The 25,456-nt window shown below is 27.5% G+C and overlaps 1 protein-coding gene across 2 annotated transcripts; it reads right to left on the reverse strand.

The window, feature by feature from the left end:
* Nucleotides 1-1,432: 1,432 nt before the first annotated feature.
* Nucleotides 1,433-8,483, reverse strand: LOC109815366 (basic helix-loop-helix (bHLH) DNA-binding superfamily protein). 2 transcript variants are annotated; one of them, XM_020380075.2, is made up of 5 exons: nucleotides 8,251-8,478; nucleotides 7,990-8,152; nucleotides 7,679-7,915; nucleotides 7,263-7,433; nucleotides 1,433-1,727 (listed from the first exon to the last, which is right to left on the reverse strand). In XM_020380075.2, exons 1-5 carry the CDS (start codon nucleotides 8,322-8,324, stop codon nucleotides 1,638-1,640), a joined length of 735 nt encoding a protein of 244 aa, XP_020235664.1. In that variant the 5' UTR covers nucleotides 8,325-8,478; the 3' UTR covers nucleotides 1,433-1,637. The 2 variants fall into 2 exon arrangements, with proteins under 2 accessions (XP_020235664.1, XP_082915418.1); XM_083059292.1 differs by lacking the exon at nucleotides 1,433-1,727 and adding an exon at nucleotides 6,855-7,171 and having other exon boundaries at nucleotides 8,251-8,483.
* Nucleotides 8,484-25,456: the final 16,973 nt, after the last annotated feature.

Genomic DNA, 25,456 nt, shown 5'->3' on the forward strand with positions numbered 1-25,456 from the left:
ATTGATTTAAAAAGAGGTTTTATTTTGGTTAAAAATTGAACTTATGTAAATGGATACATTTTTCATTGAATAAAAATTGAACTAACGTGAAAATCTCCTTTAAATCTTAAAACGTGAGCATCACTTTCATATTGTGCTTTTTTGTTCTTTGCCTCCCTTGCAAATCCTCTACAACTCACCTTTTCTTAACACCATCCTATTACCTCCATGAGTAAACATTTTTCAACCTCAAATCGTGTGAATCTCTCGGTAATTTTTTCATTATCATCATTAATGTTATCAATAAGATACGACGCTTTCTTTTTTATTTTGTCACATTTGTTATCTATGACAATATTAATATACATTCAAATGATTTTGTATAACGGTAGCTATCATAAAAGAATTATATGATAAGTCAATTGCATATTTGATGTTTACATGGTGGAGTTGATTTTTTTTTTTTTTTTGAAAAGCACATCTCATATATTAATAAAAACTAAAGAAATAGGTTATACAAAAGTTTTACACAAAGTAGAACAGAGACCTCCCAAAAGCAAAGTTGCCTAAATCCAAAAGGATATACACCAGCAACCCACTAGTTAACTTCCCAAAATACAAAGTCATGGGTCAATACACCAAGATCCTAAAAAAAAACTAGCCTACAACCATTCCTGTACATCCACCAATGCCAAGAAATAATTTTAATTTGATAAAGAAAATCAAAATGCAATACCGTTTTGTCTCTAAAAATAATTTCATTCTTGTTAGTCCAAATAACCCAAATTGATGCTTATGTTGTTGTATCGAATGTTGACTCAATAACAATAGTTTATAGTGGTATGATCGTATTTTGACATAACAACTCTATTAATTATTTAACAATTAATGTAAAAATATCTGACTTTTTGTATGGATCATATCTATATCAATTTAACAACTAATATAAAAAGTGTAAATTGTAATAATAATCTTCTTAGTTTTAGTTTATTGGCGCATTTTTTTAATTCCTCATCTTATTTTTTTTTATTAAAAATTGAATAAAAAAGATACAAACTCCAAAATTAATTTTCAATATTGGCTTAGCTCCCATTTAAATGTTTTTTAGTAAATTTTCATTACATGCATCTACAATGAGTGGTTGATCATACTAAATAAGCTAACCTATGATTTTTATGAGACAGGTATATTTTTTTTTCCATTACTAAGAAATATATCTGTTGAACACGAAAACTAATCTCTCAAAAAGTTTAATAGATGTAAAATAGATACACATCTTCTTCTATCTTAAATTTTTTATATTTATAAATACAGGGGTTGAATCCTTAGTCACTTGATTAAATGATGTGAGTCACTCATTACCCACACCAACCCAAATTGATTTTGAAGTTGGTAGATGACTAACATTATATAAGAAAAATTACAAAACATTTTTTAGACAGAAGATCCACGATGATGTAAAATGCAGTTTTATTATAGGAAAAACATTTTTGATGCACTAACAACAAAGTTTCACAGGTAACAAAGTTGAAGATTGAGGGCAATCGAACAGAACCAAATATAGCACATAATGAAGAAAAACTCCTCCGAAAGCCACAGTTCCTAAACCTTGTATTTATATACTAGTGACCCCAATTTATATATTTTGATTTTCTTGCTCAAATGCTCATTGGGCTTTGAGGGTCATTAAGAGCTTCAATGGCTGTCTTGATCTTTATCTTCAAATGATCTTTCTCTTCTTCATTTGCCTGAAAATAAATATATAATCAAATATTTTTATCAATAAAAATTAAAACAAAACTTTATATATATTATTCTAACTCTAGGTAGTTCAACTATAACATCAACTCTCAACTACTTCTATTTTAAACAATATATTTTTATCCTCAACTACTTCTATTTTAAACATTAATAATTAGTAATGATACTCATTTTTAACTTTTGTTATTGCTGTTTAAAAACTTCAGCATATAACAAGTTTTGTGCTAAATAACATAAAAGGACATGTTCGGTAGGGAATTATTCTTTTAAATTTTTTGGAGATTCTTATGTTTGATGTGAAGTTGTAACTATAATTTTTTTTAATTATACATTCTTAGGAAGGAAGGTGCGAATCTAATTATAAAGTGGAAGAGTTTTAATCGTATGCTCATAATAAAATTCTAAAGAAAATTTTAAACATAATAAACATATTTATAACGTTTCTTAACAGTTGTTTCCAAAAAAAACAAAAAAGTGATTCCTCTGAAACATGATTTATAAGAATGAAAGAAAATACTATACACCAAACTCCCCCTAACTTAAGAATTTTGCGCAACAAATATAAATATTGAAAAAGAAATATTATTCAAACATCAATATATACAAAGATATAAAGTAAAAAAGAAAATATTAAATAAAATGAATAATATAATAAACAGAAATTTTAATCTATATTGGAAAACGTGGCCTAATGTTAATTTTATTATAATAGTAATAATATTTTTTTATTATTTTTGCTCTTAGAACTAGGTTTTGACATCTGTACAGCACATTGAAAAATAGTTTAAGAAGATCATAAAATAATTCTTGAAATAGAAACAGCCACGTCTAGCTCGATATAGTTTAGAAAAGAATTATGTCCCCACTATAGTATTTATGAATTGTTTTAGATAGTGGGGCACTTATTCTTAATTCTTTTTAATATTTCTCGAGCATCCATATCTATGGTATTTTATAAAAGTTTATGATCCTTTAGTCATATTTAATATGCTATAAAATATTTGCTATGAATCAATATAATATATAAATAATACTATCTTTTTGAAGTTGACATTAATTAAGTAGTAATCAATAACTTACTTTAATACCAAACATATAAAATGCTTTTTTTTTTACTTTAATATCATACATATAAAATGCTCCCTTTTTTTTATCATATTATCGTCCGAAGTATCTGCTCCTTTTATTGATAAATAACTTCAGTAAAAAATTTAATTAATTACTTTTAGTAAAATATCTTTTTTATCTATATTTTTTTATTAACAAAATTTGAATTCAACTCAGCTTTCACTTGGATTATTGTAGTATGATAAGAGTATCATGACACTTTTCTAAACACTTATATATATACTAACAATAAAGGAAATTTTTTTTATCCATAAATTTTGGATAATTTTATTCTTATAACTTCTATGTTATATCTCATTTTATTCTTTATAGCTACTCAAACTCTCATAATTATTAGCTGTCAACTATTATTTAATCTTTTTTTTTTTATTTTTGTTCAAAATAGAAATAGACATGAAATATATTTTCTACACTAATAAATAAATAAAGGTTAGTGGTATTGATTAAATAATAAGTAATATTTTTTTATTAAAATTATTATAGATATTTATTAAAAATTAAATAAAAATATATTAATGATATTTAAAAAATATTTGATTCTTTAACAATGTTCTTAAAACACCAAATATTATTTTTGTATAATAAACAGAAAGATGACAGTGACACATAATGCACTTGAAAAGTAAATAAAAAAATTGGATATAATTAAAGTTCTGGAATAATTAAGAATACATTATATAGTAATTTTAAAAGCATTAAGTTTTAATAATGTATATATATGTGATTATATGACCAAAATTTATTTTTTTCCCTGTCACTATGCATATTATATGATTAAGACAAGTCCGAATGAGGTAATCTCAGGTTCCAGAAAGCTTTAACTTTGAGTTTCAGTCATTAATGGTATCTTTTAGCATAAATAATTGTTCATGATTGGCACTATTTGATTTTCAATGACCATCTTCTCAGTCATCTGTTGCAATAATTCTAATCTATTGACGGTGGCTAAGTTTGATTCGTCACTCCAAAATTAATAATAACTCACATCATATCAAAGTAAGATCATAAAATACATTGAATGCGACAAAAGAATCACTTTCAGTAATTAAAAATGAGTAATTAACTATTAATCTTCAATTATGTGTCTCATGTGTTTAAAATAAAAAATACTATGTTGTTTATCTCGTGTCGTTTTAGATTATTTTATAGGATAAAAAAAATCTAATAAATTTATTTATTTATTTAAAATATAAGATGATGGCATGAGGAGGAGTTTAATTAAGTTAATTATTTTATTTTTATATTTAAAATAAATTAAACTCATGAAGACACGTATCCCATTTTACGATTTGAAAAATTGACTTTGAATAAAATATAAAGACACGTTTATGTGTTTGTGGCTAATAAGAAGGTTCCTAAACCCTAAAGTTAAGAACATACGACACTTGTAGGGTCTCTAAATTTTCCGTTTTTGGACTAACTAAATAGTGAGTAGAAACGGACAGGAGCTAAACGACAAGTCGTTTCGTGAAGGGCAGAAGTTGGGTATTGGGCTAGAGTGAGGCCTTTTTCCGATGTGGGCCTTAGAGTGAGTGCGGTGGAAGGTTCGTATTGAGAAGAAGAAAGATAAGACGCACGTGGGAGAATGAGAAACACGTTTTGATTTTGGGAATGTGTTAGCCACTTTCTTATTCTTATTCAAACCAATGTCCCCTCTTACACAGCAAGGTTCATGTCTTTTAAGGAGCATGTTAAATATGTGCCCTTTTACTTTTATTTCCCAAATTTGGTCCACTCCTACATGTTTTTTCTTTAGGGTTTTGCCCTATACACAACAACTAAGGTACCTATTTCTTCACTTATTTGCATTTACCTTATCAATTCCACCAATCATTGAGCATGTGCTTGTGGTTGCAACATTTTCGGATCAAGGGGACATAATTTTTTCTCCTTTCATTTTTATTTTAGGTTGAGTTTTTGTTTATGTTTAGTATATATAATTTAAAATAGGTATTTTTAATATCTATATTTATCTTCTTCGATCCTCTTTAATTTCTATAATTTAAGATAAATATTTTTAGTCTTTGTACTTGTAGTTTTTTAATTATTTTAGTCCATATTGTTATTATTTTTTTTTTGTAACATTTTGTTTTATGTTAATGTTGTATTTGAAGTAAAAGTTAATCAAATTTTGAAATCCAAAAAAAATTAATTGTTACAAAATATTAATAATGAAGATTAAAAGGATTAAAAATTTATAAGTATAGAAACTAAAAATATTTATCTTATACTGTAAAGACTAAAGAGAATTGAAAAGATAAGTATAAAGACTAAAAAGTGAAGTAAATGAGATTATAAAGATTTAAAAAATATTTTAATCTTTATTTTTTTTTTCTTTCATTTGTTACCTCTAAACCTATATATAAGAAGAAGAAAAAAATTAATTTCGCATGAATTAAAAAAGATGGTTAAATGTATTTAATTTTCACAATTTTAATAAAATATACATTTTATTTACTAAAATATTTTTTAATCAAATTTTTTGTTTATATAGATTCAAAAGAAGTATTTATAACATTTAAAATAAATTTTTAAATTAATTTTGCTATTCACTTAATTTTTAATTAACTCATACATTTATAAAGTGAAAATAAAAAATAACTATTATGTACCAAGTCATATTTTGTGATAATTGACTCGATTTCTTTAAAAAAGATTTCAAATTCAAGTCTTTTTTTTTTGGTGTTGTAAATTCAAGTCTTGTGAATAAAAAGAATATAACTAAAAATAAATAAATAAAAATAAAAGATAGTCAAAAATTTCAACCGAAATTACTTATCAACAAAACAAGTGAATATTTCGTAGCATTTGTCTTTCTTTGTTTTTTAAAAAGTAACTATTATGTATGTAGAAGAAAAAACAAAACCACAAATACCCAAAGGAATTATTTTATGGAGAACAAGAAGAAATACTGTTTTTACGCATAAAAAGTTTAAATGACAATTAAAAACGAGTTAAGAATTTTTTTTCTAAAAAATATATAATTTTTTTTTGGTTCCCTAATGCTCTGCTAGGTGAAAGTACCATGAAAATAGACATTCTACCGTCAAAGTACCATGAAGTGGAAGGAACTTTATGAGCAGAAATTAAATTTATTAATTTATTTTACTTTTCTCTATTTTTGATCCACCGTATTTTTAATCTTTTTATTTCCATTGTACCAAACTCTCTCCACACCAATTTCCGATCAAATCTAATTTTAATATCAAAGAGTAATAAATTGTTAAATTTAAACTTTATTAAAAGTAAGACCAAATATAACTGTCATGTTCCGCTTAATTAATTTTTGTCTTTTATAAATGTGTTCATGTTCAAGATCGCAATGATGACAAAATATTAAGGCACTATAAACTTCGATTGGTAGTGACCCAAAATCACGTGGCCAAACTTCATTGGAGAGAAAGGGACTTATCCTAAATTAACAGATAATTATGTTGATTTGATAAAAAAAGATAATAATAAAACCATCTATAAACTTAATTTTGATTTCATCTATATAAATAAATTAATTCAAAAGAACTGTTTTGTTTATTTTGTATTTTTAATAATTACTTTTAACTACCAAGTTTAAGGATAATAAAAATAATTAAGCATGGTGAAAAGAAAGTAGAATCTTGTTTTGTTCGAGGTTTAAATTACAATATTCAAAAAGTCCTTAGCTTGAAATTCAATTTTCTATAACTTTAATTGTTAAGGTAACTAAAAGAGAAAATAAAAAATAATAAACATTTTAGAAACCTTGAAGTTGTGATTGTAAGCATGATAAATATATATACTTTGTTTTATCTAATTAACTGCAAGGATTTAAAGATTTGTTTAGGGGGTTTGTCTTATTTAAACAAGATAAATAAATAATAAATTTTTTTTACATTAACAACTAATTATATCTTTTAATTGTGTCATATCACTGTTAAAAGTAAATGTGTTTATAGTGACATGATACAATTAAAAGATATAATTGATTGTCGGTGTAAGAAATAAATAAGTAAAAGAAAAAACATGACATTCCACGTTCCCATTTAATTAGGAGTTTCACGAAACATTTTATGATGTAAAATACAAGTCTTGACTTGACTTTAGTCGGAAATTCTGGTTAAAGCCCTGATGATTGCCCTCAAAAGTCTTATACTATTCCCTAATGGGTGTTCCACACTTCCACTTTACCAAAAGTGGTCTCTTGGTTTCTAAGCATGTAGGCCCTTATCCTAGCTGTATGGCTTTTTCAATTTTGTATATAATATACAGCACATATCATTGTGCTCATTTATTATTAGAGTAAAAAAGGGTACCCGGATCTCACAACCTACCAAGTTAATTCAAAATGGGAATATATAAAGTAAGATTAAAGAGGAGGAATTGTTGTGAAAAATAGGAAGGAAGCTAAGAAAACTAACCTCAATGAAGACTGTCTTCAAAAGCCCCCCCGAAAACGAGGTGATGTTTGCTGTGATGATCTTGAGCCTCAAGGATTCGAACACCTCGCACAGTTTCACCATTGTGTCTGTCCTTTTGCTGCATGTCAAACTCACCACAACTGTCTTCTCCCCCATGTATGTAACCTGCAGCTGCAGCAGCAATTAATGTAAAATTATTGTAGCTTGTAACAATATGAGGTGCCATCTGGTTCATGGATAGATAGATAAATTGTGAAATCTTAGTTAAAAGATTCCCTTGGTGTGACAGATAAGAAATTATGCATACCCCACATTTGTTTTATAGATGAGAAGAACAAATGAACAATACCCCACAACAATTTTATTTTATGGTGGCAATAATACAAGAGAGAGAGAGAGAGAAAGGGTTAACCAACATTAAGGAGTTCAATTGGGGAGTTTCTTGAGGTGATGGAATCATATAGGTTCTCTGTTCTCTTCTTCTTGGACCTGAGCACCACAGGGAGCTGCTCCAGCTCAAAGTCATAGCTTGGACTACTCTTCTTTGGCATACCCGATTCAAGCTCCATTATCTCAGCTTGGATAATCTTTTCCTGCTCGTGCAAGTGCTGGATGTACTCAATAGCATCCTTAATAATCGAAGCCTTATCCATCTGCATCATTATTATTCATCATTACATAAATCCCAAATACCCTAAACACAATAAAACAAATTAAACAAAGGTACCTTGCTAATGTTTGGCACCACCGATCTAAGAGCAAAAAGCCTTTCATTGAGCTTCTTCCTCCGATTCCTCTCGGAAACAATGTTCTTAGATGCAGCCGAGGAAGCAGCACCATCAGGGGAACTCGAATCGTAGTACCCCGATAAGGCCTCATCCAACCCCCAACTAGTGTCACCAAAAATAACAAAAACCTTATGTTAGTCCAATTAATTTCCTAACATATAGTATTTGAGATTAATCAATTAATCAATTAATCAATTAACCTGTCGAGCTCTTGGGTTTGGAGGAACATGTTGGTCTCCCAGTAATGCTTGTACTCTTCGCCAATGTTGTCCATGACTAAGGAGGAGGGAGGAATATGTGAGATGAAGATGGTGATGGTGATGGATTTGGTTGAAGCCTTGAAGGTGTATAATATAAGTATTTCTCTCCTTTTGTGGCTTTGGCTTTGGTGCGTTGTGTTTTGGTAGGCACTCTTTGGAGTTGGAAGTTATATATATATAGAGAGGGAGAAGGGGGTGGAATATAGTCACGTGTGAGGATAGATTGGTTGATTGTGTTGGCTGGTCTCTTGACTCTTATGTTTGCTGCTTCCTAGAAATATCCAAACACTTTGCTCCGCGTTTGAGGCATGATTCCAACACCACCTCATGTCATGCCCCTTTTTCCACCTTCAATCACTTTAATTCCTATACTATTTATTACTCTCATCTTATTTTTTAAGCAATTGTTTTTAACAATAATACAGTAAATTAGCTTATCAAATTCTAAAATGTCAACTCTTTTAATTTAACTATTTTTGTTTAATAATATTAAGGACTAAAATAATTACCCACTAATATTGAGTTTCTAAATCAATCTCGTAAGAACCAGCTTGACCAAAATTTAACATGATTTTTAAGTGACAATTTGAATAGTAAAAAAAAATCATAATTTAATCTATGTTCACAACGGTGTTTTTATTTTAAGGATACGTACGGTGTTAAAGATGGAAAATTTGAAGCTATGCCAAAAAGGATAAAATTAACATGCATATATAGGTAGTCTAATGTATTAATGTGTGTTCCCCTTTAAAGGGAAAGTCTGAAACGAGGGATTTATTGAACCTGAGTGTAGGAAAGGTGGAATTTGTTGCAAGTTTGACAATTTAATTTTAAAAAAATGGTTAGATATGATTTGATCACATTTGACACAACCAAAATTAAATTGTATTTTATGAGGTAATATGAACTTATGGAGCCTACTTTCCCGTTTGTTGCGTGTGCAGTGGTTGGGTGTTTCAATAATTAGAAGATTTGAACATTATTTTTGATTTTATATTTGGTGAAAGAGAAAGAGAGAAAAATAATAGCAATAATATTTATTGTTAAATAGGGTTTTCTATCAGTATGAAAAGACCTACATCTATAGTTACTAATTTGGTTGTTGGGCCTGGGACCATATATAACTAGGTGAGGACAGAGACTTCAAAGTTAAAACGGTTGTGAACTTGTGACCTGAGGCACCAGGCACCAACACGAACACGGAACACAATCATGTTACTCGCATGTATTGGATGAACAATTTTTCATCTCCCAATTCATCATTTCTAATTTGTTCATATAACCAACATGGTTGATTGTATCATAAATCGATACGATTAGTAATTCATTTAGTTAAGTCATAGTTTTCATCATCTTAATTTGACATAAATAGGGTGATTGTGTACTTTAATTCTAACTATTTTTAATTGATTTTTGGTTTTTTTTAACAAGGAATATGTATAAAAGTTAAACCCAGCTGTTATCTATAGTTTTTTGAGTTTAACATACATGTTTTAGTGTTATATCTATATGTGTAAAGACTTCTTAGATTTCCGCACTTAATATGCTAGAATTACTCATAACGAAAAACATAATTTGGTTAACATAAAGTAGGTCTTAAAAATTTCATGTAATAATATATGCATAGGAATATAAATAAACTAAATCATAATTTATTTCTTAGTGGAATTACATCATCCTACACACACATGTGCACACACACATTTGCGATAATCCAAAATTAAAAATGTAACTTAGATTGTCAATTAAACAACATTACAAAATATCTACAAAAGTAGCACCACATTGTACTACTATCCAACATGACTCTCAACTCAACTTTTGTCTTCGACCTATCCATGTCTTACTCTCATATAAATATTATCATCATAATCAATCCATAAGAAAATATGCAAGGATAAACTAGTATTCAAAAGAAATAATCACAAAACAAGTATAAAAGTAAATGCATCTATACTACCAACATCATCATGTAAATCACATAACACAACACCTCATGATTTACAACTTAACACAACAATAGCATCTCAACATGGCATTCCACAACCTTAAAATGGCAAACAACTTGATCACATCACAACAATTTCAACTTACATCACAATCATGTCATTTAACAACAAATTCACTTATCATATGAACAACACCACAATCAACACATCATATGCATAACACCTCAACTACATGTGTTATCATGCATTTAACTAAGAGATCTCTTACAACGAAAGTGAACAATATAAGTGGTTTGAACTTATTGAACCAACAACAATCTAATATTTTTACATCTGCTAGATCAACAACCAAATTGGATAAAAATTTACAACAACATGGTTTCTCAAAATTTACTACTTAAATTATGAAAGTCTATTATTTTTGTTAGGGTAAAACAACTTAGGTGTGAGCCTACCACAGCATTAGCATGCATGACTAAGCTTTCTATGAGATTAGTCCGTCAACTATCTTTCAAATACGACATCCATTCCCATACTTAGTTAGAAATTTTGACCCTCAACCCCGTACCTTACTCAATTTGATCATTTATACAAATATGGTTTGACCTAATCCTCATAAGGATCAACATTAGTCACTTATAATCAATATCATTCGACCTGACACTTATATTGTAATCACTTATAGTCAGTAACCCTCGACCTTGTTCACATACCACATGGAGTAAGGTCTTGGAGGAAATTTCAAATATTCACTTCAAGAGTTAATTACTCAAAAAGATTTTTAATAATTGAGCTTGTAGAGCATCACAACAATATTATCACAATGGAATATCCAACTTTTTAAAATATTTTTTCCTCTAATTCTAAGTTAATCAACACAACACACCTTAATGTCTTAAGCATTATCAGCACCATCATCCTTGAGACACCCTAGATCCAACATACGTTTATAAATTAAAATTCACACAAAGAATATAAAAATCACTAAATCCATGCATAAATAATCAAAGCAGAGTCTCTACATCAGGTAAAGAGTCTCATATAACAAACTCTTAAACAAACTTCATACTAAGTAAAAATATAAAAATAAACATAAATATTATCATAAAAATTAATAAATTGTAAATATTCATTCATACTAATTGTCAATGAATGAATATTTAAGAATGAAACAAAAATTATATATTTTATAAAATTTAGACAACAAAAATTATAAATTGAATATTATAAGAATCAAAAATCAAATTTATTCTTTAATATAAAATAACATGCTTCCCTTGCTACTATTTATTCTAACATACAAAGATAATCAAATGACAAATGGATCAATATAATCAAATCATACTAAATATTTTCAATTTAACGAGTTAATACGTAAGTCTATAAATTTCTAATTTTTTATCTCTCAATTTATAACTTATAAAGTTTCATTTAATTTATAAAATTTTAACTATTTTATAAACTAGTCTTATTGAACAAATTTAACTATTGAGTTGAGTTGAAAAGTTAAATTACCCACCCTAACGGAATTTTGTAGTGGACAGGCTGATAAAGTGGACGAATGAAATATTATAGAATCCTATGAAATCAAATCACATTCCTTTCTTTTCGTTTCATCACTTTTATCATTGTCAAGTAAGTAATGACCAGAATTAAACTTGGTAAATTTGATAAATTAACTAGAATTGTTTTAGCCTTAGATCAAGCTTGGTAAATTAAGTCAACCCCACCTTTGATTTATCAAATCTTTCACGATTACCAAGGTTGTCGTTCTTTTTAAGTAGTGTTAGTCATACTATAAAAGGGTGGGTTTGATTGATTTAATTGTGAACTAGACACTTACCAAGCTCATTATTTAGTTTTATTTTAACATTGCTATGAAGTTTGAGGGAGAAAGGGGGAAATGATATTAAATTAAATTTTGTCATATGTTTGTACATCTTTTCATTTTAGTTTTTGCATAGAAATTATGTTTTGATTGTTTCATAACTAAAATTTACAGATCAATTTTTCTTATTAAGGTTGGAAGAGGTTACCTGAAAATATGTTTTATTTTTTATCTTATACGAAACACATTTATATTTCATTTTAATTTGTGCATTAGTACAAGAAAAAAAATAGTACGAGCTCTATATTTTTTATTCATATATATAATACATTTAATTGTAATCTTTGTAAGCAAAATTCTAATATCAAATCATTATAAGAAAATTGTTATATAGTGACATAAAAATTATCACTAAAAACTACTTTTAAATACACAATAAATACAATATATATTAATATATTGTTAAAAATGTGAGTATAGATTATAATGACACATAAAATATGTTGTTAAATCTCATTCAAAATGATCACTAAAATTGTGTGTAGATATATGTCAAATAGATATATACCTACATATAATATACCCATATTATCATTTTTGATATGTTACTATATGTAACATTTCTTGTAGTAAATATAGGAAAAACACTTAAGGAAGTAACTATCATTTTTCATTTAATAACTTATGTTCTAAATTAAATTTTTAACGATTCAACTGTTAAATTAAAAATTCTTAATGCATAGATTAAGTCTACAAATTTTTTTTAAATTAAAAATTATTTGATACTTTATTTTATTAATTCAAATTGACAAATAATTATAAAAATTTTATAAGTTAATTTAAATTAATAAAATAAAATATTAAATAATTTTCAATTTTTTAAAAAATTATAAAATTTAATCTATAAATTATGAACTTTTAATTCAATAGTTAAATTATTTAAATTTGGTGTGAAATATGAATTATTAAATGAAGTACCTTTATATATAAAATGGCACCATTGATCTTAAAAAAAATCTGCCTCCTAAGTACGGAATATTAGTTAAAAAAATTATAAGTTAATTGAAACTTATAAATTATGAAGTTAAAAATTAACTGATTAAATAAAAAGTTTTTGATAAAATTTCGAAAAGTGAGTTAATATATATATATATATATATATATATAAAGAAAAAAAGATATTGCCTCTACCACTTTAGCTTAAGTCAGAAAGAAAACATATTACATTATTTTAACATGATAAGAGGTTAAATTAAATTAAATAAATTTAGAGATTAAAAAGTAATTGAATTAAAAAAAAATGGAGAATAAGAAAAGGCAAACGGTTAATTGAGAGAATTATTTAAGTGGCATCGTGTGTCTTGTTGATGGTGTTTGCATGTGTCATCCTCAATTCTTGTGATGACGTGATTAACATCCCTACATGTGAACACATACTCAGGCCACTCACAAAACAGTGATCTACTTTAGACCAAATGCTATTTTCACACATTAACTTTTTCATCTTTTCTCTTCTTTCAACCTTGCACGTACATGGAAATTCCTCCAACAGAATATTAAGCAATTCAAGATGACTAGCATTTGAGAATAAACTCCATATTGTAACTAATACAAGCATATAATTTCCACCCATTTATGAATAAGTAATTTGTAACAATTGAAGTCTTTCCTCCAACCTTAGTTGTAGATGCTAAATAGAATGAGTTAATCACCTATATATTGTTAGTGTAAAGTTTTTTTACATTGGCAACCAATTATATTTTTTAGTTGTGTTATGTCATTGTTAAAAATAAATGTGTTTACAGTGACATGATACAATTAAATGATATAATTGGTTGTTAGTATACAAAAATTTTACACTAACAGTGTATAGATGATTAACTCAAATAGAATATGAAATATTTATATAATTAAATGAGAAAATTATGGAGATAAATTAGAACATCTCCAATGGAGATTGCTTATAAGCAACTCCCTGTATCACATCACTGCCAAATCAGTTCTGATCTACTTTATAAGTTGCTTAAATTTTAGCAAAATTGTTTCTGCAAGTAACTCTACTAAAATTTAAGCAACCCATAAGGTGAGACAGAACTGATGTGATAATAATATGGCACAGGGATTACTTATACATGCTCTCCGAAGATGATGTGATGTTCCAGAAACGGTGTAGAGTGGTTGAGTCAAGGCTTGGCGTGTAGAATTGGGTGATAGTAAAATGCGGCTGGAGACTTAGGTGTTACCGTTTATACTTATTAGTGTGTTGTCTGCACTTGCTTGGAGGTTCCATTCCAAAGGTATCACATGCCCCATCAAATTATTCTCTTTCACTACTTTATTCATCTCTCAGTATAGTATCACTGTTTTAATTACATTTTTTTATATATAAAATGTTATAAAGATAATTATAACATTAATCCAATTCAAGTTCTTTACATACAAATTTATAAGTATTTTTTTATTAAAAATATTGTTTATTTTCAATAATTTTTTAAATTATGTATTCAAATAAAGTGTGTTTAACAGATATTATGTAACACTCAATATTCTTAAAAAATAAAAACATTATAAACGGACAAATATTTAGAGAATTGGGTAATATTAGTTATTAAAAAAATAATTTTTTAACTTTCTTTATAATTGAGGTGTATTGGTAAAAAAATGAAAATGGAAATTGATTATGGTGAGAAGTATTTCATTTATATATTGAAATTGATTAATTCAAATTTATAAGGTTTTATTTTCTTATATATATATATATATATAATTATAATGACGTTAACAAAGTTTGAATTTAAAACTTTATGTATATTACTCTAACTTCTTACCTACCCTCGCACCGTTGGATCAAACCTAATGGTTAGAGAATTTATAAAGTTTAAATATTTGGTTTAATTTTTACCATGAAAAAGTCTTATTAGCTAGTATTTGAAGTCAATATATAATTTTTATTATTATTAAAGACTGCAATAAAAATGCATAAAAAAGAATATGTATCAGTTTTGATTTCTTAATGAGTGTCTTAAGGATACCAGATGCTTATAAAATATACAAATACTACTAGTAGTTTAATTTTTATAGTTTTGTAGATTTTATCTTTTAATTTTTATATTTAAAATATTTTATTTTTTGTTTTTATCTTTTATTTATTATAAAACTAAAAATAGAGTTCATGAAATTACAGAAATTAAAAATAAAAATAACATATATATGATTAAAATAAAATATTTTTAATCATAAGAATTAAAAAGTAAATTTATAATATTATAAAGATTAAAGGAGCATTTAAAAAAAATTTAATTAATTTAATTTTTGTATTCGTATTGTTGCAATCAATGTAGACTCATACTTTGGTCTAAAATATGAATATCATGGATGAACTTTTACATAAATATTTATAGAAAAAGTAAAATTTATGTTAAAATTAGTTTAAGTATAAATTTTAAATAAAATTTTAGCAAATATTTTAAAATAATTTTATTAAAAAAATATTTTTAATTTATATATAAATTAATTTTAATTTTAATTTGTAATTTTTTTTCTTATTTTTTTTACATATGAAAAAAAAATCAAACAAATCTTACATGTCATTCGTTTTAAAGTGTGTCCTTTTTTTTTTTTTTTTCTTGATCTGGTTGATTGAAAGTGTGAACATAAGAAACAATTACCTTATGAGGGGGCAAGGGTCTCGAGTAATCGTTTTCATCTTCCTTGAAATCGAATTTGGTGACTAATACAACATTGACCTTAATTAACTCCAATTTATTAATCCAACTTTGTGCTTAGATATGATAATTAAACTCGCACTTGGATCCTCATTTGATACTGACCTAATTTTGATGGAAAAAAAAATTGTTTTGATCAAGTATAGATTTGATTTCAGATTTTTTTCGATTAGAGAATTTGAGTTTGGATGCAGGTTAGATACTCCCAGTACTTGTCTTGTTGCATTTTTTTTTTTTTTTACATTTTTGTACAATAAAGAAATATATATATAAATTAAAGCTATGTTTTTAATTTTTATAAATATTAAAATACAAAATAATTTTTTAATAAGTAAATAATTTAAATTATAATAATAATAAGTAACAAACTTTATATGTTTAATTAAAAATATAATTTAATTCTTAAATTTTCTATTTATAAATTCTTTCTTATTTAATATATTTTTATATATTTTTTTGATTTTTTTTATAAATGTTAAAAAACAAATTAATTATTTTAATAATTAAATAATTTAAATTATAACAATAATTAAGTAACAAACTTAAAATTATATTTTTAATTAAAATTGTAATTTAATTCTTAAATTTTCTATTTATAAGTTTTTTCTTATTTGTTAATTTTTATATATATTATTTATATTATAATATAAGCATTAACTTATAATTGAATTTAAAATTTATAAGTAAATTAAATTTTTTTTTAAAAATGTGTTGGGTCTCGTGACTTTATCCGAATCCAAAAAAATCCAATGAAGATGAGGATAAATTTTAAAAAATATATACTTGCCTCCTTAAAATCTGAACTTGAACCTAAACCTGAATTCATCCTGCCTTTTACAAAGACAGAAATGAGAAGAGTAAAATCCGCCTTGTCGATCCTATTGTCATCTTGTTTACGCCTTATTCCTCTAGTTAGATTGATCCTAAACTCAAAGGGTGTATAATGCTATAACTTAAGTTTAATGAGACTAGTTAAAATTGACTTGTAAATAATTTAACTTCGAAGGTGAATAAGAAAAAATCTTTATAATTTTTATAATTTTGGTTTAGCATATCATTTTTTTTTAAATATTTTGAAAATTTTTATGTAAGAAAAATTATAATTAAAATCTTTCATCCAACTATTAAAAATTACAATTTCATAAAGACTCTAAAAAAATAGTGGAGAATTTGTACGGGATTGAAACATATTATATATGTGTGTGTACGTGCGCGTGCGCTGTGCGTGTGTGTTTGTCATGGGACATGGAAGGTCGATCTGATGCTCCCAAGTTCGATAGGTTCTTGAGCTAATGTAACATTCTATGTTTTTAAAATAAATCAATTTGATTAATTAGAATATTATCAGAGAAATATTTTATTAATAAAAATAAAATTAGAAGAGGTAAATTAGCTAGACTCTAGACCCAACCTATAGATTGATTCAAAAGAAAAAAATAGAGAGGAGGTTAGGTCAATACACACTTTCTGAAAAACATAGAGCACTCACATGAGGGAATTTAAAGAAGACCATCAGAGGAGACACCAATTAGCGACAAGAGCTATCAGAGAAGCGTTGTTATGCAAGAATCGTCACTCCATGTGGAGGGAGTGAGATTATCACATCCATGGACATATATGAGGGATAGGGGGTAAAAAGGCAACTCCTAAGTCTCTTAGGTTGTTTATTTGTTTGATTTGTATCGATGCATATGAATTAAATTGAGAATTTGTTGCTACTTTATTTTATGAACCATGAATTTACTTTGATTAAATTTGTTTGGTGATGAGTTTATGGATTCTAAAGGTTTGGATATTACATGTATGAATTTGGGGGTTTTGAGTTTAATTGGATAAACTTTGATCAATTGATGATGTATTGATATTATTGGAGTATGTGTTTAAATTTGGGATGATTATACAAATATTGGATAATTTTATGATTTGATGCAAACTAGAGAAGGAGAGGGTGAAAACCATGTGTGAATTAGTTGAGTTCGATGCGATTTTGTAACTTTGGACTGATAAGCACGATCATGCTTGAAGGAAGCACACTTGTGCAAGAGATACCACAATTGTGCTTAAGGAAGCACACCTGTGCAAGAGGTACCACAACCATGCTTAAGGAAGCATGCCCGTGCACGGGGTACCATGACCGTGCTTAAAGAAACATGCCCTTCATGGTCAAAATTGAGGGAACCACAATCGTGCTTAATAAAGCACACTCGTGCATGCTTAATTTTAGTGAAATGAATGATGATGAGGTGAAATGTTGAGATGTGGTGATGTATATTATGAAAGTATTTATGATGAGATGAGATTGATAAGTCCAATGTTTTGGACTGACACATGAGGATAAATTATGCATATTGTGTTTGTTGTGATGTGAGTATTGAGTCCATGCATTGTTTTGTTCGTGAGATAGTGTGAGTCTATGAAAATGGGATATCATAGGTCATCTACCTATGCTCCATGGGAACCTCTAACAGGAGTGAGAGGCTACCATGACTAGATGTAACACTTCAACAGGACCTTGATAGATATCCCTTGATTGAGGTGGTTTAGGGGGAGCACTATTGATGGGTGGTCCTAATACTATTCGACGGGTCAGTGGTCTCGTTCCATGACTTGTAAGTTATTTTGTATTGATGATGAGTAGGAGGAGGAGATTGGTGCCACATGCATATAGAGTTGGGAACATTTATTGCACAAGTCTTAATTTATGATTGACATATATTGTGCAACTTCTTGTTCTTGAATGATGAATGAATGTTAAATATGGTTATTGTAGATGTATGGAAAGATGATTACATGTGTGGATGATGTCATTGACATTATAGATGTGTGTGTCTATCTTTGTACCTTATATATGATGTATATGAATGAGATGTATTCTCACTCTCTATGTTTGTATGTTTGTATATGGGTTGAACGCCACATGCATGAATAGAACAAGCATAAGAAGATGAGTTTGATGAGGAAGAGACAAAAAGGGAGATTTTACTCTAATAATGTGACATTGAGATAAAGTTTTAATCTCAATAATTATTTGTAGCTGTTATATTTCTATTTCATAAGTTTTCTTGTTGGGACTTTATTAAATTAAGTGATTGTATACTTGTATCTTGCTTTAATTCAAATATTATTTTATATTTTTTCCCAATTAATAAAATTAGAAAAAAAATATTGTGAACCCTTTTACAAAATGTCAGCAAGAAGATCTTTATTATTATTTTATAAAATTGTTGATTTCAAATTATTTATTTATTTATTTAATTATTCAGGACCAAAAGATATATATTACAATTAAAATAACATTTGATAAGTGAAAATCACACCTCTCAAATATTAAATTAATTTTGATGGAAGATTACATGAAAGAGAGAAAAAAAAATCTAAATGGTACATATCCTCTAACTTGAGTGCCTTCAGACCTATTATTTCTCAACTTTCACTATCTTTTAATTAATTTATTTATTCATTAATGATTAATACCTGGACCCTGATGACTGGTATTGGTTGGTAACATTAAAGAACTGCACTTGATATATGAGTGCGCCATTCTTTCTCCAATAGAAATGTCTCTGATCCTTCGTAAAAGTGGAGATAATTAAGAATTAAGATAGTTGTTTGTACTCGTGTTTTACACACTCGTGGTCAAATTAGTGTATAAGATTTTTCTTTTCTATAATGATACGGACAAAGTTAACAAAAGACATTAATATTACTCTTAATAAAACCCTTCTTAACATTTTTTTCCACGTTAAATTACGTAATTTCTACTGTAATAGATAGTTATTAGTATTTTTATTTATAACTAACGTAATTTTATTTTTTTGCTTTCGTCTATTTTGTGTTAAAAATAAAGTAAATAATAAAAAAAATGATGTTAAACACGAGTAGTTAATAATTAAAAATTATAAACAGTGAATAGTTATTTAAGGGTGTGAAATGTTTGAAAAAATTTTAAAAGTAGAGAAAAAAAAAAGAATAACCTCTATATTTCATCTAATGAAAATATTAAAAAAAATTAATATTTATTAGATTAATTAGTGTTGGGTTTAATCCTCAAACATTAAGTTCTTAAATTTAAGTTTTATCTTAATTTTTAATATTATTATTTATTATTTAAAAATTTAAAGATAAAATTATTTTTAAAAAAATATAACCTAAACTAGTTATCGTCACTATATATGTTATAATGTTATAGATATAAATTTTATTCTTTTAAATATTATTAGTTAAATTTAACTTATTGTAATTCAAGTTTAATTTAATTTTTATATTTTGAATATTCATATACCATGTCAAATTACAAAAGTTTTTCTTTTGATAATCCATATTTTAAAATTAATGTATAATCATGATTTCATTTTCAATAGTATTAATAAAGATAATATGCCTCTATTCAAATAATTTAGTTCCATAATTTTCTTGCTACCTTTAAAAGCTATATCCCTATATTTTATTCTTACCGAATATAATAGAACATTTATTATTTAAAATAAAAACATTATTATTTTTTACTTAGGTTTTATTTATATTTTTTTCTTTTAGTTCATGAAAAAATTGTTAATTTCAAATTCATGACTAATACTATCTTCTAGTTTCTTTATGAAACTGTGAATTTATAAAGTCTCACAATATTAATCATAACAAAATTTTAACAATATTGTAAGTTATAATTATAACACGTGTATTTTAATATTTTATTATATGATGATAAAACATATGTTGCTATATGATGTTATGTTGTGTTTGTATTTGTTTTTAAAGTTCTAAGGGTCAAAAGATCCTTTAGAATTAACTTATCTAGAGATATTTAAGTTGAGGTCAAGGTTGAGGAACATATATAAGGTTTTCAAAGAATTTGAACTTCATGAAATTATTTCCCTGAATTCTAGAGAGAAGTTTTAGAGAGATAAGTTTAGAGTAAAAGAAGACATTTTCTTCTTTTGACTTCACTAGGAGTGCTTAGATCCTTCTCCGAGATAGAGATCAAGTAGTTAAGGTAGAGATTCAAATTGAGGAGTTGAGAATCTTAGAGAAGAATCAGCGTACAAAAGGTTTTGATATTTCTCCATTTTCTCCTCTTCTTCTTACTTTGTGAAGCAATTGAGGTAAGGAATTTTTTTTGTTTGAATCTTTAAGTTGTTTTAAAGTTATCTTTGATGTTATTTAGCCCATTGGTGGTTAGATTGTTAAGATTTGATGTTGTGTTTCATAGTTGAAAGTTAGGGTTTTCAAGAGTAAAGAAACATGTGACCTAAGTAAGTTGAATTCATGATATTTTGATGTTACATGATGAAATTGATGTTTAATTTGTATTGTATGAGTTGTTTAAACATGTTTTGATGGTTTGCATGTGAAGGATTCAAGTTGTGGTGGTTGGATTTGATGAAAGAAGATTAATCTCTACGAGGGAAATTCATGTTTTTGCCCAGCAAGGATGGATGCTCACTCAACATTCATCCAGAGTTGATGATCCTTTGCTCTAAACAACATTCTCAATTAATGACGTGATTGTCGTCCAATGAGAATACAACTCTATGGTAGCTTCTATGAAAGCTCGCTTGACGAGTCATATTGCATCCAATGAAGGAACCCATAGGGGGTTGTCATCACTCAATGAGTTATGGTTTCCCAAAAAAAATCCATGTAATGTTTTGTTTGCTCAGCGAGTTTAGCCGCTTAGCAACAAGCTCCATAGTAGTTTGGTCGCTCAACGAGCAAGAGTGCACCCAACGAGAAAAGCCATAGAGAGTTTTTCTTTTTGAGTGAGAGTAACTCGCCTAACAACAAGCTCTAGATAGCTTTGGTTGCTTAAGAAGTCTATCGCTTGCCCAATGAGAATCTTGCTTTTGTGAAACACATATTGTGTTAATTTACATATTTTATTAATATAAGTTGATGATGATTGAACCTTTATTCATGGGATGTTTATATATAATGATATATGATGATGAATTATTTTGTTTAAATTGAAAATAATATGTTGTATGAAGTTGAAGATGTAAGTTGTATGTTGTAATTTGTTAAGTTGTGATAAGAATATGTAAGGCATGTATTTAAAGTTGAAAATTGCATGAAAAACTAGAGTTGAGAAAAGTTGTTTTAGAAAATAAAATATATCATTGTATAGATAAGTTGTGGTGCTCTAAGAGTTTAAAGTTGAATCCTTTCAATAAGTAAGTTGCCTTCTGATTAGAAAGTTTTTTTTTAAAGTTGTCTTTTCTACATTTCTATGTTGAAACAGTATGATGGAGGTCGAACCCTACTTATGATACGCAGCCAATGAGTAAGGTATGGAGTTTGGGCCAAAATCACTAACCAAGTATTTGAAACATGTGTAATATTAGGAGGCTAATCAATAGAATAATTCTTATGTGAATCCAACTAGGTAAAAATTGAAGACTGACAAGTCCAAAGTCATATAAGATTAGTTAAATTCTAGCCCATTAATCCTTCTTTTTTATTATATGAATTTGGACTTGTCAGTCTTCAATTTTTACCTAGTTGGAATCACATCAAATTCCATATAAGATTAGTTAATGCATGTTAATGTCGTGGTAGGCTCATACTTAAGTTATTCTATTCTTGATAGTAGTATTAGACTTTCCTAGTATAAGTGGCAAAATTTGAGAAGTCAAAATAACTAGAATTATGGTCACCATGCCAACCGTTATTTCTAGTCACCATGCTAATTGTTATAGTTCAATAGATCAAGTCACTTAGACTACTTGTAAAGTTGTAGGAGATCTCCAAAGTTGATATATGTGATGATGCATGAGTTGTTAAGTTTAGTTATTTTAAGTTGTTCAATTGCTTAATTGATTCATGGTGTTAAGTTGTTAAATTTGTTGTTTTGCTTTTAAGTTGTAAAGGTGACCTATTGCTAAAGTTGTATATGTTGCATGAATCTGTTTACTTATTATATATGATAATATGATTTTTTTAACAAGCTTGTCTTTGCTTTTCCATGTATTGGACTGCCATCATCATACTTGTTATGAAAGTAGGTCAATATTAGGTTGAAGTGCATGCTTTGTGGATAGGTATGTTAGGGATGACACCTTTGTTTTTGTTTAGCTGTTCTAATACAACATGTATATAAAGACACTTGATCTACGCTAAGATTTTATGTTTTTAGTACTTATTTATTAGATGTATATGTGCATATATGTACAAGATTTGTTGTAACCCCATAAGGGGATTTACATTTTCAAGTTAAAAATGGCAGGGATTGTTTCATGTTTTTTGCACCCTATACATATATAGGTTGCATAGATACTCATACTATTTGCATGATAAACCTTTATATTTTCTACTGTGTTGTAAGTTATGTTGCACCAAGTATAATAACCTATCCATTCGTTACAATAACAACATTTATGCTTTGTTTAGTTTAGAAAGAAAAATATAAGAAAGATAGTGAAAAGGAAAAGATAATAGAGAAAAGAAAAAAAAAACTAGAAAATAAAATTATTTTTAGGTTATTTAGTTGTATAAAAAGTGAAAGAAAGAAAATAAATATGTACATAATTATATTATTATCCTAAATAAGTTAGAAGTATAATAAATAAGGATATTTTTTACTTTGTACCCATTTAACTTTATTTTAATCATTGAGAAGAAATGATATTTGAATGATTGTTTCTTTCCTACCTTGTTATCTTGCATACCACAGGAGAATTATGTTTTATTTTTTATTTTTATAAATGGGTATCCCTTTTCTTCCTTTCTTCTCCACTAGTTTTTTTTTTTTTTTACATTTCAAAGAAATTGTTGGTGTTTAAATTCTCTAAAGAAATTAGATTGAGCTTAACTCAACTTTACAAACCAATATGTAAGAGGATTACCCTAACTTATATACTCTATTAAAGTCTTATTATTAATTGATGCAGAATTTCTAACACACATACTCCCACATAGAGGATTGGACATCTCAAACATAAAGTTTACAAGACTAAGCATTTATGGATAGTTCAATAATAGTCCAATAGTTGGTGGCCCCATAAGCCTAACAATAATCTCTAGGATATGTTTTGATATCATCTTAAGAAAGTGGATATAGGCCTAACTTAACCTTACAAAATTGACTTATAAGGTAAAAATTGTTTCTTATATATCATATTGAGGGTTTATCTCTAGTTAATGAGAAATTTCCGATACACACCCTTTACACGACTCAACATCTGTGTGTAATTTGATTACAATGTGATAGTGAGTGATCTGATTGTAACAATGTGAATTTTATTAGTAATTGTTGATTTTATTAACTCAATTGTTGATGTGTTTAATTGTTTGATTGTTGTAAAACTCTAAGGATCAAGGAATTCTTATGAGTTTAGTTGTTTAGGAGTTTTTTTGAGTTAGAGTCAAGGTTGACCAAGTTTAGGCAAAGGTATATAAGATTTTCCTTAAGACTTGAACTTCATAAGTTCATTTCTTTAGAAACTAGAGAAAAATTAGGGAAAGAAGCTCTAGAGCTAGAGATATTTCCTCCTTCTTTTGAGTCCACATGAGAGTTCTATAGCCTTCTTGGTGTGATATTGAGTAGCTGTATAAAGATTCAAATCTTATAAAGTTGAGAACTAGAGACCTTAGAGTTGTCGTCCATAGTTCCTTGGAGGATCTCACTTTTCTTCTTCTTCCTTTGTTCTAGGCGATCAGAGGTAAAGGAAGCTTGCATATGGATTCCTGTTATGTTGAACGAGTTAATTGTTGTTTGAATTAACTTAACCGGGTTTACATTGATTGAATTAAGAAGTGCAAAGTTCTTATTTCTTAAGTTGTGGTTGCTTTGCATATTTTGAAGAAAATTGATGATCCTAAGTTATGTATTTGTTGGTATGTGTTGATGTTTCTAAGTTGTTCTAGATGTTTATTGCCATTTTATGAATTTCATGTTGAATTAGTTGAGAAATTTTAGGTGGTTGAGCTAATTCGCAATTCTTCCATGTGTAAAAATCATTATTGTGTCGGCTTTAGCTTTATGTCATTAGATGTGATATAGGTTAGAGACTCTCTACCTTATTGACGTCGAGCACAAGATTGGTAGCGTTAGGAATATGTTAGAGGAAAGCTTTTTGTCATGATCACGCTGAGCATAGCATTGGTTGAGGGGCACTAGATGTGATTGCCTTTGGAACTCTCTAACTTAGTGATATTGAGCCCAAGATCAACGGCACCAAGTGTGAAGACTGACTTAGGTCTAGCTATGTTAGGCATGATTGACACAAGGGCTCTCTACTTCATTCATGATGGGCGTAGGTGGATTGACATCGAACATAGGCGAGCTAAAGACTCTCTACCTCAATGGCATCATGTGTTGGGAGAATGGCAATGGGTGTGGGTAACTAAATGAAAACTTGTTGTTTATTTGACTAAATGTTGAACATGTGTTAAGTAGATTAATTGAATTACTCACATGATTTATGTTGTTGCAAGATTCTAGTTCGTTATTCATTGATCTAGAATGATGTATGATGATATTGAGTAGTTAATTTAAGTTGGAAGTTGAGTATAAATGAAAGTTGAATAATAGTGGAGTTGTATGATGATAAGATGTGTAGTGTTGAAGTAGTTGTGTGGTGAATGTTTGACGCATGTAGTTGAGTTGTGTTAATTGACTTAGGACTAAAGAGGAGATGTTGTTTTAAAAT

The sequence above is a fragment of the Cajanus cajan genome, chromosome 1 (assembly GCF_000230855.2).
Source record: "Cajanus cajan strain Asha chromosome 1, NIPB_CcT2T_4, whole genome shotgun sequence".
Taxonomy (NCBI): Eukaryota; Viridiplantae; Streptophyta; class Magnoliopsida; order Fabales; family Fabaceae; genus Cajanus; species Cajanus cajan.